Below are 13997 nucleotides of genomic sequence, written 5' to 3'. Positions count from 1 at the left end.
ACTGCCACTTTCATTTAGTTATAAAGAACTAAATGGAAGCATTAACATCACACAAGTATGTTTCAGTCTATACCTTTTTAAAAAAAAAGAGTTAATTGCTCAATTAGGCTGGAAGTGTTTTATTACTTCTCTGAATTCATTAGCCATGATAAAATGTCAAAAGCACCAGTCAAGACAGAAATAAATAACACGATCTCATGTTAGGGAGGAAGTTGCAAATACAGTATATTATAGCAATATGCTGCTTCACACCAACCGATGTATACAGCACACAAGGGAAACAGTAGTTTTACTCATGATCATTGAAAAGATCCATTACCAGAACAGGGGAGCTGCACACCCAACTACAAGCATCCTTCTTTCTTTTACCAACTTCTGAATTTAATCAAAGGTTTGAACTGGCAGTTTAGGAAGTCCAACATCCCCTTTGTCTAGAGGTAACAAGAGTGGTTACAAAGCTTTTCATGAGAAGCCAAGGCTTTCACATCTTTGTAGTCTTCACTTTCAGGTTCATTCCTACACTGTCAGTTTAAAGCCTCATCTTAAGTCCTCCTAAAAAAAATAAACCCAGGGCAAGCAACATATACATTTATATTATAGCATTATAAAACTGCATTTCAGGGGCTTTGAGCAGAGCATCTCTGCAAGTTTATGGGGAGCACTCTATCAATCAGAAAATGAAGGAAGTTACAGCCCCTTTGGGGAACAATAAAAAAATCCCTAGAGAAAAGCCATATTAAAAATAATAAGACAAGGCCTCTACAATTGCACACCACTTCAGGCCTGAATTAAATCAGGAGTGTTCTATTACTTTGATGTGGCCCTAATTTCAATTTTATGGCCTACAGTAAAGTTTCCCACTGAAAAAAAATAGTGGAAAAACCCCCAAATTCTCTACCGAAGGCCTAGTAATGTGTCACTTGCATAACACCTCTCATAGTCAGTAAAAGACCATAAACATGTCCTCTTTCAGGCAGACATGTAAAAGAAAATCTTTTGTCAGGAAAAATGGATGCAATATAATACATAGCAAAGTCAGTTCTTATATAAAACCCGTAACAAATAGGACAGATGCACTGTAAAATAAACAGCTTATACAACAACTAAAATCTGATACCCACTACAGCGGGTCAGGTTGGGATTCTCTTTTCAGCTTTCTACTCCATTTTTTAGGTTTAACTTCACTACTGCTTTAATGCAATGTCTGTACTTTAAAGTAAAAAAAGGTACATGAAAAAAAAGTATCTGATCATTCTGGTGAGGAAGAACCTTCCCATGATTACTCAAGCTCAGAAAATGTTTTAATTAACTAAATGTGTTAAATTATGCCACTGATTAGATCTTGTAAATTACAAGATCAAGTACTACTCTGATTCTTAGTAATGGTGCAGTATCTAAATTAAGATCACAGGGGCTGGATTACACTCTGGTAGCTAAAAGCTTTCTGTTTTAGCTGTCTATGCAGTTCTGCGGAGTTTTTGAGTCTGGAAGAAAGGAGATTAAAGTCAAACATTTTTGTGCCTTAACATATTTTTCATCTAGATCCATTTTTGTTATCTAGTTCTCTGGCTCAGTAACATGGTTTAAATTTGAAGCCTGCAATAATTCTGACATAAGAATACAGCAGACAACACAGTTTTGTTCACAGTAACACACTAATTACTATACTCACTGGTAAGCTTCAATTTTGTAATTATTTTTAAGTACTGGATTTCCAAATAGCTCTGCATAAAGCACCGAATTATTTGTGTGGGAGCACCAGATTTCCTGACATTTTCCATATAATCCTTACAAACACCTCACAGACCACCAAACTTGTACTTTAAAGAATTCTACAGAAACATTGCACAGACTTTGCACCACAAGGGCTTATACATTCAAAGGCAGCTTTCTGGAGTGCAGGTCCATCCATTCACATTGGGGAAGAAAGTTCACAGAAACTCCAAAAATGAGAAAATGAAATGATACCTAGTGTGACTTGACACCAATAAGAACAACAATAAGGACAATTACTAGAACAAACAAAATTAAAATAACAAGCATCTTCCGATTCTTCTTTTGATATTGCTCTGCCTATAGAAACAGAAAAGAAAGAGTTAATACCTAGATTTCTGCAAAGCTCCGAAGTACACTAAACAAGAGCCTTGCAAGGAAAGTGCGTGTATCTCAGAATTGTTCTTTGGCAACCTGACACATCTTACAATGTCTATTGCAAGCAACTCTCACAAAGTAACTGTGGTCTGCACTGCAGGCTCCAGGGAAGGTAAGTGTACACTGAAGTCACACTTATCTGTATCAAAGAGCAGACTCTATAAAGAGGAATGCATCCTCATGTTGGTTAAGCAACCTTACTGTGATTTCTTCTCAGCAGTACTAGAGAGGGCCCTGTGCCTCCACAGGACACATGAGCTACACAGAAGGATGATACTTCACTTGGAAGAACACCTGGCATGTGAAAGTCTGGAGAGTAAAAACTAGAAAGGTGTTTTAACTCATTTTTCTGGTACAGATTCCTGTATATTTGAAGGACATGAAAATTCACAATAAAACTTCATTCTTTAATAGGCATTTCTGTTGTACCTGATGCAGCTGTGCATTTTCATTTAATTTCAATTAGAACTGAAAGCTTTCTTTCTGATTTGGTTCTCATTTTTCTGCTTCATTCCTTCTTTCTTCTAACCACATTTTCTCATTACTTTCCTCTTTTTCTCAGGGGAATTAAAAGGAGGCAATGTGGAGAAAACGCTCCAAAAGCCAAATGAAAGTCTGCTAACAGAAGCTAAACAAAACAAAACTTGCATTTAATTACTTTTAAATTAACAAACCTTCAAAATTTAAAGGCAAAAAAAAAAAAAAATTCTTCTCCTTTATAGTCCCTAGAAAGTAATTATTTATGATCAGATCTGCTAAAGAGGTTTTGACCTGAGACTATGTAACATTCAACCTCTGTGATTATTTATTTAATTAGTCTGCAAGCGTCAAAGCCTGACAAATCATCACAACTGATTCCAATTTTCGTGTGAAGCAGGAATTGGTAACTAGTGATTCGTTATCACCAGCCGTCTGATGAGTTAATACTGTTCCTGTGAAAGTGCTGTCTCAGTAGTTCGTAGTAATTATGCCAATCAGATCAGAAAACAGAAATGACATTAGAGATATATCCTGGGTTCAGCAGTAGCAGTCGTTTTTCTCCTTCTTAGTAGCTGGTGCACAGCTGTGTTTTCGACTTTAGTCTGGGAACAGTGCTAAAGAAAGCTTTGCTTTTTGCTTCTTATTCAGTATGTTCAAGACACTAAATCAGAATAAAGCTACCTACAGTATTAGAAACAGCAAGCTATCTGTGTTTGATACTACTATTCAGACCTCTGTGTGTGTCTTCCATGATAGGTGAAGAAATTGCTATGCTGTACTGAAAACAGGTATATATTGCATCAGAATCCCATACTCTAGTCAGCCAACAGTCCACTCAGGGGCTTGCTGATGATTCATCAACTACCACTAACTAGAAATAGAATTGGTTCCAACTAATTAATTTATTTCCAGTTCAGTTTGTGCAAATTGCTTGCAATTACTTTAAGCTTTATTCACCAATGGTCAATGCCTTATTTTAGTGATCTCCAGTTTACTTTTATCTATAATAAGAATAAACTTATAACCAATTTATTCCACTTTTCCTCAAATGGTACTTTTTGGCTCTCCGTATATTAAAAGTCTATGATAATATGAAGAAGTTGAGTGTGTAGTAATAAGGTGTCCATGTTTCTAAACCAGAATGTTTTACCTAAGAGGTTTTTGCATAAATCTCTTACTCAATGTCCAGCAAAGGAAGGACTGAACTGAGCTGACAAGTCAGAATTTAGCTTAAAACAAAAAAGCCAACAAAGCAAAACAACCACAAGACTGTCTGTTCTGCTGCCAATTCAGACTTTTCAGATGTTCATAGTAAAAACTTCACATTAAAAGCATAAGGCCAGACCTAACTTCTAACATGTGACAGATGGTAAGAGAAAACATTAAAAAGTATTCTTGATGCTCAAATTATTGAGATAATGTTTTCAAAGGAGGATGTATCAACTTACTGAAATCTAGAATGAGGTACCCAATAACCAGTCTTATTTCACAAGTGCTGGGCTCTCCAAACAGAGAAGGAATTTCAGATACAACCATCCAGGTCAGCAATACAAACATCAAAGCACACCATTTGGATGCCCAGAAAGTTATTTCAGAAATTAACACTTAGCACCAAGCACAACATTAACAGAAGTCATATAGAAAGCTCCTACTACAGTGAAGCTGGACATTTTATACAGCACAGCAACCATTTCTGAAAGGGATGATGTCCAGTTGAAAAATAACTGAATAACTTAATGGCTATTAAATTATAAAATATTATTAGGTATGCAAGGCAGCTTAAGTATCCTGTCAGCTTACCTTATGTAGTTGTTTTAGACCCTCTTCAGTTTTCATACATGACTGTTCAACATTGTAGTCAATTCTATCTAGAACTGTTCCCTGAATAAAATGGAGAGAATGAGCACCAAACTGAACCTAAATGAACTTCATAAAGTAATTTTTATTATGAGCAGCAGAGTCATTAACAACACTCACAGAAAACAGCTAATGATCTGTATAAACTACGAACTTTTATGGGAGAACTAGCTGGGACTTCATTAAACAAACTCCTTGCTCAATGCCTAACTGGCAGCTCTGTCACCATCTCACATCTCTTCCCTTAATAACCACCTTACTTCAAGTTCAGGTGCGAGAAATATGCAACTTTTGCATTCTACTTTTTTAGCTTACCAACTATAACCAGTTGAATTTTTATGTATGTATTTATTTTCATTAACTCTTCTTTTGGCAGATTTCGAGCAGAGGAAATCTTAGCCTGAAGAGGTAAATTAAGAAAAGCGAGAAGCACATGAAAACAGGATGTTACAACAGGAAGAGTCCAGAAGCCTTAACACTATGAGAAAGCTCTTATTTCTTACTAACACTGTGATGTCAATGTACCTGTTCTACTATCATTGCTCCCAAGTCCCTAAATATTTCATTGAGATCGGAGATTGACTGTACAATCTGACGGATTTCTCGTTCCCGCTCTTCCACCATTAATGTGTTTTGCTCCACCAGTGCTAGCTGGTCATCTGTAAAACCCTGTTGAAATAAAAGATTTGTATGTTGAACTAACGTTAACAGCATGAAAACACTAGAAATCATTATAAGGATTGTAAGATTTTGTAGCACAACAGTCCTTTTGGAATATCCTTAGCAGACCTGTATCTAAGGAAAAAAAAAAATGTATTTTGAAGACAGTTTTTGCGTCACTAAAAGAACACGGACAGCTATTTATAGCTTGAGCAGAGAAAATACGTATCTTGCATCCTGCTCAAACACATGAACTACTTTTTAAAATACAATCTGTCCTAAAGCAATGTTTTTATTAGAGTACAAAACCAATACATGCAAGTGTCTAGTAGTTACAGAATACCTACTGATTGATCTGGGTTAGAGAGTCCCATTATGCCAATGTGTAAAGACACAGCAGGAATTCTGATTATTTTTTAATAAACTGTAAGGACCTCACTGGTTTTGTCTCCCAATGGCATTCACAACTGAACATTATCCTTCCCCCATAACTCTTATTTAGAAACACGTGAAAAATCTCTTGTACACAAGATTAGCTGAAAAACTGCCCTGATTTTTTCGGTGAGTTTTCAGTTAAACATTAAGCATTATAGTTAATAGTATTTTGCGGCACTATTAGATAGGACACAATAGAACAGATCCTACCATTGCTTAGAAATGCAATCCCCAAACTCTACAACAAAGTAAACCAAAGTGGGTCTGGTACAGTTCTACAACACAGCAACTTAACTGTGCAGAAGCAAATCACTACACCATTATTTGCAACAACTTGTAATACTGAAAATCTTTGGTTACACTTGAAATTTCACTTTAAAGAATGTCACCTTCCATCCAAACTCAGAATCACACACTTTTCTAGCAACTACCCTTGCATCTGACCAGAAAGATGGTATGATAAAGGACATCACTGTATTTACAGACCTTCTAGTGCCTGTCAGTCAGGTAAGGAGAATTCAGTAGTCAAACTGAGTTCCCTCACACTGCAGCACTGGGGCTGATAGCACAATCACAGCAGCAATACTAATTAGGAAAATGCGTCACAGAAATCTGCAGAAACAGAATTTCCATGTAGTTTGCTGTTCACGACATACCATTTTGATAGTTTCATACTATGATTAAAGGTACATTAAAAAGTTTCTTTGTATTGAACTTGTGTTGTAACATCTTAACTTACTCTATCATAAAGTGTATCATCCTCCCCATCATCCATCAGCGGGACTGAGGTGTCGAAGAAGTGTTTGGATCTTTCTTCTCTACTCTTCATGCCTGTAAAAGGCAAACTATGTTTGAACATAATATTTATGTGCACTAAAATCAAGAGTAAGGTCTGAAGCACCAGATAGAAAAGCACAAGAAAGAAAAGTCTGGCTAATAAATGACAAATAGCAGTATCTAAATTTTAACTGTCACACAGGCTTACTATTCAACAAACCATAACAAATTCAACCCAACTATATATATATATATAACAGTATTAAATCAGTGATTTTAAGTCATTGCTTTTTATGAAGTTCAAAAAATTAAGTTAAAAGCCTTCAAGTGTAATCACTCAAGGCTGTTTTCTAACACATTCTCTTAGGAACATCCCTTGTCTGAACTGTGATCTTAAGTTCTTCCTCCCATGGTATAAATGGCACAGGTAGATATACTTTATCATTATTAAATCTGAACATCAAATTTTTGTGGGTTTCTCCCAAGATTACTTTAATCTTACTTAGTTGAAAACAGAATTGCACACAATTTTAGAATTTTTAACAGAGAATATTCCACTTCCAATCTCTTTATGGATACAGTTTTTTAATTTATTTTTAACTACCTTTTGAAGCTTTATCTATCACAGACTGCCAATCAAGAGCAGGTATTGTGTCTGTTGACCAGTGCCTGCTTCACCAGTGTAACAGAAGTAGCTTTGCAGACCACAATTTGAGAAGAAACCATGCATTAGAAGTGTGGATGGATGAAATATAATGGGTTTGATATACTTAACTATGAAGTTTCTCCTTTAGCAATATGAAAGAGAGGCGGAATAAGGCAGTTTGAACATGGGCTGTGAACCAGAAACTCCCAAATCCTAACCCCCACTGTAATAAACTTCTGGTAATCCTGTGTGCATCATTTAACCTTTCTGTCATTCAGTTTTCTCAACCAAGAAAATCAGCACACCTTAGCTGTGGTTTCCACAGAAGATGCCCATGTATTTTATTGTATCTCATGTATTACTGTATCTCTTATGCTTACGTTTGAGATAGTCAGACTGTGCATGCCTGAAGTTGGTGGATAGGTCCTGAAGGGACTGTGCTAAGGAAGACACCACATTCCTGAGAACACGTGCTTCTTGTTCTGTACAACTACGTGACCTGCTCTGCAAGACCTGGACTGCTCTCTGACATCTGTGAAATAACTGAGAAAACAATTCCATTAGTAAAACACATACATCAATACACACTTCAAGGATCACATTGCAAAAGTTCCAAATGGAAGACTAATGTTTTGATACCTAGATTTTACGAATAATTTTCTTACTGCTCGGGCAATGTTTAAAAAGTACGGAAACACAGATCATAAATGAACAGACAACCTAAAGCTAACAGGGTAGTAGAGTAACACAACTACTTCTGCCCAGAGACATTTGTATATGTATGTACCTCTCCGAGATATCTGAAAAGGTGATTTGATTAAGTCTCCCAAACCTATTCCAAGTAGAGAAGCAAACAGGTCAGTAAAAGAACAGGAAAGTTAAGGGACTTGTTGAGTAGTTCACTGAGACACTGAGTGCAGTACTAAGCGCAGAGCCCAGGAATTCTGGCTCACTTTAATACTGATTATAAAAGAAATGCTTTACTCAGAGGAAACCACTGCCTCATCAAGATGCACTGCAGATATGTCAGACTGTAGGTTCAGAACTGAAAGCACTCTGTACCTGTGTGATCTCTTGGGTTGTTATTTCTATTGCCCGTTCTTCTTCACTGCTGTCATCCAGTGTTGGTCTGTTTAGATGTTTATCATGAAGACTGGCTAATTCTTTCATCTTCTGTTTAACCCTGGCGATATCATACTGAATCTAAACCAGAAAAACCAACAATGAAGTGACTTGGCTCATATGTCACAGGAAAAGGCTCTGACAAATGCTAGACAAAAACAATGGAAAGAAATCTGTATCACATAAAAAGCAGACCAAAGATCATTAAAAAAACCTAAACACATAAAAAACTGACTAAGTAGTAACTGAATACACTGATATACTGTGAAAATATATGAATTTGCTACTTTTGAAACCTACTCTTGTTAATCGTAAGGCAAGACTGCTGTTTTCAAATATGCTTCATTAAACTGAAATAATATTTTTATCACTATATAATGATAAAATTATAATGATCCCCTCAATGGGGTCAAACAAAAAGTCTACTGGATTTAATTTTTCTGTATCCTTCCTTTTACGTTTCAAACTGAGAACCACTTTGCTTTGCTAAGGAACTTAGAAACTTCCTGCAGTCTCAAGGCTACATGCTCAGCGTATTTATTCTAATGGTCCCAGTGTACCGTTAATACTGGGCTTCACTGATGATGCACACCCAATCTGCTGGAATTTCTGTCCCTAATCTCCCTTTATTCCATTTGCATTTTGTGGTTCAAGATAATCAGTCACAGCTTGCCTGATATTTTCCTCTAAACAAAGGTGTCAGTTCAGAAAACACACCGATTTCAATCTTGCTTCTAATACTACTTTATCATAGAACTTACAGCATTAAGAATGTAACTGACAATGCTAATATAACCCTACATGAGAAATCAAACTCTGTTGGATTTGCCACACAACTTACTTCATCTGCTCCGTCAACCCATTTGGGAGGTAAACGCTTTGTTACTCCAATTGCTGCTTCGGGATCTAAACTTATTCCTGACACCAGTGCCATGCGATCATCAGCAAGCTGCAGAAGATAAGAAAAGACAGCAAATTAATTTTACTTAAATTAGATCCAAATCCTTGAGCACTAGGAAAAAATGCACGTATGCCTTCCCATAAAAATTAACCTCAAAAATCTGTGCATGATGCAGGTATGATCAAGCTCTACATCTCCTGGTTTGTCCCTATATGCCTACATCCTCCCAATTCCTACAGGATCTGAAAGAGAAAACTTTCTCTTAGACTAAGTTTTAGTAAATTTTCAAGGAGAAAATATGGTACTGCAGTGAGAATTCAAGTAATTCTGATGTTGCTACATCAGATAATGATTTACAGGCAAGGGATCTCTAATCAGTGGTACAGCGTGGTTTATATTGGGCCAGGCAAGTTTGAAAATCTCACTTGGGAAAACCTCCAAATAAAAACATTTATTATTATATTTCTATAAGACAGAAAAACAGTATCCCGTGATTGTTCTCAACCAATGCTGCATTTGGACAGACACTCACCTATGAGGCAGCTGAGGCACAAACACTCTTGCAAACTGACATGCAACTAAAATTGTTCAGTTATTTACTGGAAGTTAATTGCCAAGGCAGTGACCAATCCGCGCTTCCCTATGATACATGCTTGCTACTGCAGCTATATGGCCTGAGGCAAAGAAACCTGCAGGAAGACAGGTGGATAATTCTCCAAGAAATTCCAGAGGTTGTCAGAGAGTAAATAAGACAATGTGCCATCCATCTTATACACAGCTTTCCACAGAGCTACAGGAAGGCTGGAGATGGGGAAGGAGTAAAAGAAACCCTTTATCTCAGTTAATAGTCATAATTTGAATAACTCAGGTACAACAAATCATGTGTTTACACGATTGCAGACGGATGCACACTGATGTACAGCAGTTACAGATGGGTGTATTTTTTTGAATATTAAAAGGAATTTTTTCCTAAAAGCCCACTTTCATCCCTGACCTTTTTTCCTGAGCAACAGTTTGTACAATGTATGTATAGCATAAAAAATAGTTAATAGCTGCATTGTACAGTCACTATGTCCACTATACAAACAGTAAGCCAGACTAGTTCATACATGTATCTGTGAATGTAATATCACAAAACTATTTTCTCTATGCAGCCTTGTTCTTCTACTGTACGCAGAGATACTTCATGCTATATAATGAAATTAAATAAACTGGAAGAATAAAGAAAGGAACATTTTGGCTCAATGATGTACACTTGATGAACTATGGCAAAATACAATGCGAAAAACAATACCTCATCCAGCTCCTGAAGTGATTTGTGGATCCCATCAGCCCCATCCAGTTAGAGACAGCAAAAGGTAAAAGGGAAAAAAAAGAGACATAGGGCAGATATAGGGTACGGTCAACTGAGAAAATACTGATTTATTTAAGCATGATGGTTTACCAAGAACAAAACAAACTGGCTTTTAAAACATGACAATTCAATAAATACATCATGGTACTGTACTTTTTAAGTCAGCATTTTGCTTGATGCACTAAGTTTTAAAGAAAGTATTTCAGTTGCTTGGTAAATGGAAAGCACATAAGAGATCAAGTTAAGAGCTTGGTCTGTATTCCAAAGTAACTGCACAGTGAAGTTTCTAGTTACTAATATTTCAAGTAGAAAAACTGCAATAGAACATATTGAAGTGTGACAGCAAGGGCAATTTGCAGTATTCAACATCCACCTGTGAGTTAAGAGGTTTGGTTATGATTGGAGGATGCACATACAAGCTTTTGTAAGACATTTATTGACAAACACCCCAGTTATAACAAGATAGACAGCAAAAGACAAAAAGCGAAAGCGAATGTAGTATATGTTCACTTATGGACATACTTCGATTATGACCTAGTTTCAGGTAACATTAATCCAAATACATGTGAAAAAATACAAAAGGCAACTTCTCCATTCATCAGTCTTTGTACTATATGCGTATGTTGTATGTGTGAGCACCAGAGTATTTCACTATGAGATTAACAAAGCAAGCATGCCAGATCTAGAACAAGGACAAAATTATTGTGGTTAAACAAAGCAGCAGGTTTCAACTAATGATCTCTTTTATCCTATACCAAGCTTTTGAAATGGGACTGTACAGTTAAGAATGATTATCTGAGCTTAAGGAGTGGTTGACTGTCCGCACTAGAATGCATCTACCAGGGCAGAATGCAGACAGCTCTCATAGTAAAGGATTTCTTCAGGAGAAGCCTGGAGACCAAACTAAGATAAGCCAAAGCATATGAACTAGAATTTGCAACACTGCCCTGCTGGCATGAAACAGCTCTGCTCTGGGGATACCACCCAAGAGAAAAGAGTGGTAAGCACCACCAAAACCAGTGATAAGCACCTTAGAAACATGGAAAGTGAATAGCTCCCACTACCATTTTTACACTTCTTGCTAAAATAGTACACTTGTAGTAAGTAACTACAGAACTCCCAACTGTCCACCAGGATCAAGACTGAGTCATTGACTAGCTTCATCCTCTGGACAAGGGAGTTAATTTCCAATTACTGCTACCTTTCCTTACATTTGAATGAGCATCCTAGAAAATGGCTTCAATTACTATTAATGAACACTGCAAACAAACGTTTTATGCGAGTGCCAAGTGCTACTGCACTCGCTGTTGTGAAAAAGTGTAGTTTCAGGGCTCAGTAGTCTGTATATAAGCTTAGCACTGACTTTACTCAGTGGTATTTTTTAAAAAGCCAAGGATCTAAAGAACTGATACTGCTACTGGCAAAAAAAACTATGTTAAGAAGTAAATGCAGTGCCAAATTAAACACGTATAATACACATTACTATTGACATCTCCTGCTCTGCAAATGCAATTTAATACGTAGCTTGTTAGTCACAGGTGCAATAGAGTTAACAATGAACAAAGACCATTCAAGAGCAATTCATCAGTTGAAATAAAATTTGCAGCACAAAGTACTGCTTTTTCTAACAAAAATGGCTTAATGCAAAGTAATTTAGAATGATGAGACTGCCAGTAGATATATACTGGTGCCTATTACAGATAAATGGTAGGTTTGAATGGAAAGTGTAAAAAGCCCAGCAGAACTGAGCAGTCCATCACAGGCTGAGTGGCCCAAACCTTAGAAGAAGCTGCATAAGCCACCTCTGAACAAATGACTTTTTGAAGTTTCTGTAATGAGGATTTACTCTAGAACCTCCTGACTCCCCTCTCTCACAGAGGACTTTCAGTATTACTTGTATTTGGGGGAACAAATAAAAAGGACAATGAACATCAGAGCAAATTATGGAAAAATTCAAGCAATGGGAATAATCTACACTAGTGTATTTAACAGTGCCCACACTGAAGTGAGTAGAAGAGTTCTGGTCTATGAAATAACTTCGATTTTTTTTCTTTGTGGAAAGGAGACTTCAAAAAGTGCAATGAACAAAAAACCTCATGTCAATGCTAACATGAAGTTATTAGAACAATAACTGTATTTATTATTCATGAAGTGAATAGAGACGTGATCAGCACAAAGACAGATCTCTTCTATTCATTTTACGTGAAGTAGTGGGAAAAGGGTATAACGAGGTGGGGAGAGAGGGAAGGGGAGAGGGGGAGGTAGCGAGGACGGTGGGGTTCTGAGGAGAGGGCTCAGAGGAGGCGCTGGGGAGACCCGGGACGGGCCGGGGGAGTAGGCTAGGGACAGACGGGAGGAGCGGGCACAGGGCACGACTGCCTGGCAGCCCTAGCGCAGCGGGGTACAGAAGGATGAAGGGAGGAGACTCACCGCAGCAGCCATGCTACGTGAACTCAGAGGGCTGGAGGAGCCGTAACTACTCACTTGCTCGGCCAGCAGCTGCCGGCTCTGCACCGCGTTGTTCCGCAACAACAAGAACGCGTCCGTTAGACGCCGGGTGGCCATGGCCTATCGCCCCGGGGCCCCGGGGCCCCCCGGCCGCTCTGCGCCTCGCTGCCGGGCCCCCGGCCCTAGCTCAGCCCGGGGCCCGCGGGCCGTCTGCGGCCGCTCCCGGCGAGGCCCCGCCGGCGGCTCAGAGCACCGGGCCCCGCCGGCCGCCGACCCCATCCATCCCCCCCCGGATCCGACCGCAGCCCCAGCAGCGGCGCGGCTCACTTCCGCGTTGTGCATCGCTCAACGTCTTCCGGACCGCCCATTGGCAGTCGCCGCTCCTCCCGGGCCCGCCGGCCGCCACACCGGCGTTCCGGCCCTCCTGCGGTCCGGGCAGACACCACAGCACAGATCTAACCTAAACGGTGGCGAGCCCCGCTTAGGGCTGACCGGCACCCGGGCTTGGCAGGGCCGTGCGGGGTGCCTTATGTTGGTGATGAGAGCCAGGAGACGGCATCCTCCGTGTCTCCACACATGTCCTTGGGCTGGAGCTCTGCTCTCGTGGGGATAAGCTTGCCCAAACGGCTTCGTGCTTCCATAGCTTTTCCAGTTAAGTTGCTCCATCTCACTCCTGTGGAGCATCCTCAATTCATCCTCAAAACGTACAAGTTTGGTTCAAAGCAAAATACAGTAGCATGACCATTTTGCTTTGATATATTTTATTTTTGTTGTTGTTGTGAACACACCTTCCCCAAATTTCCTTTGCTTCCAGTTAATTTTCTGTTTCCCCAAAATCTCTCTCAGCTTTTTTGTGTTGCTGACTACAACCACTCAGAAATCAGGATGTTCCCTGAAAACGAACAAGGCACTACAAATCATGACATTGGGTCTGAGTTTCTGAAAGAGGCTTTTTGATAAGGTGCACTAAAGTGTTCCCCCCCCAGTGCTGTGACCGATGCTGTGAAAACAGCAGCGGCCACTGTCTGGCACAACCAGGGCAGCTGCTGCACCCTGGCCATCAGGAGCTTAATCCGTAAATAAACCTCCCCAAACCAGCGTTTACACATGTGGTAGGAGCAGTGCCTGCAATCACATCCACACTGCTTGGCAATGGTACCTTGTTT

At 39.0% G+C, this 13997-nt stretch overlaps 1 protein-coding gene across 6 annotated transcripts; it reads right to left on the bottom strand.

Annotated features, from left to right (window-relative positions):
* Positions 1-103: 103 nt before the first annotated feature.
* STX16 (syntaxin 16) lies at positions 104-12984 on the bottom strand. 6 transcript variants are annotated; one of them, XM_057406359.1, is made up of 9 exons: positions 12814-12971; positions 10324-10335; positions 8970-9077; positions 8069-8209; positions 7387-7549; positions 6323-6414; positions 5014-5157; positions 4432-4512; positions 104-2073 (listed from the first exon to the last, which is right to left on the bottom strand). In XM_057406359.1, exons 1-9 carry the CDS (start codon positions 12946-12948, stop codon positions 1969-1971), a joined length of 981 nt encoding a protein of 326 aa, XP_057262342.1. In that variant the 5' UTR covers positions 12949-12971; the 3' UTR covers positions 104-1968. The 6 variants fall into 6 exon arrangements, with proteins under 6 accessions (XP_057262342.1, XP_057262344.1, XP_057262346.1 ...); XM_057406361.1 differs by having other exon boundaries at positions 10324-10368; positions 12868-12963; XM_057406363.1 differs by lacking the exon at positions 10324-10335 and having other exon boundaries at positions 12868-12984.
* Between the last annotated feature and the right edge of the window lie 1013 nt (positions 12985-13997).

This window comes from Pezoporus wallicus, unplaced genomic scaffold (assembly GCF_028554395.1).
Source record: "Pezoporus wallicus isolate ANWC-B61680 ecotype Strahan unplaced genomic scaffold, APGP_CSIRO_Pwel_v1 contig_6783, whole genome shotgun sequence".
Lineage (NCBI taxonomy): Eukaryota > Metazoa > Chordata > Aves > Psittaciformes > Psittacidae > Pezoporus > Pezoporus wallicus.
Note: the sequence above shows the minus strand (reverse complement) of the source record. Positions and strands in the feature narration are given on the sequence as shown.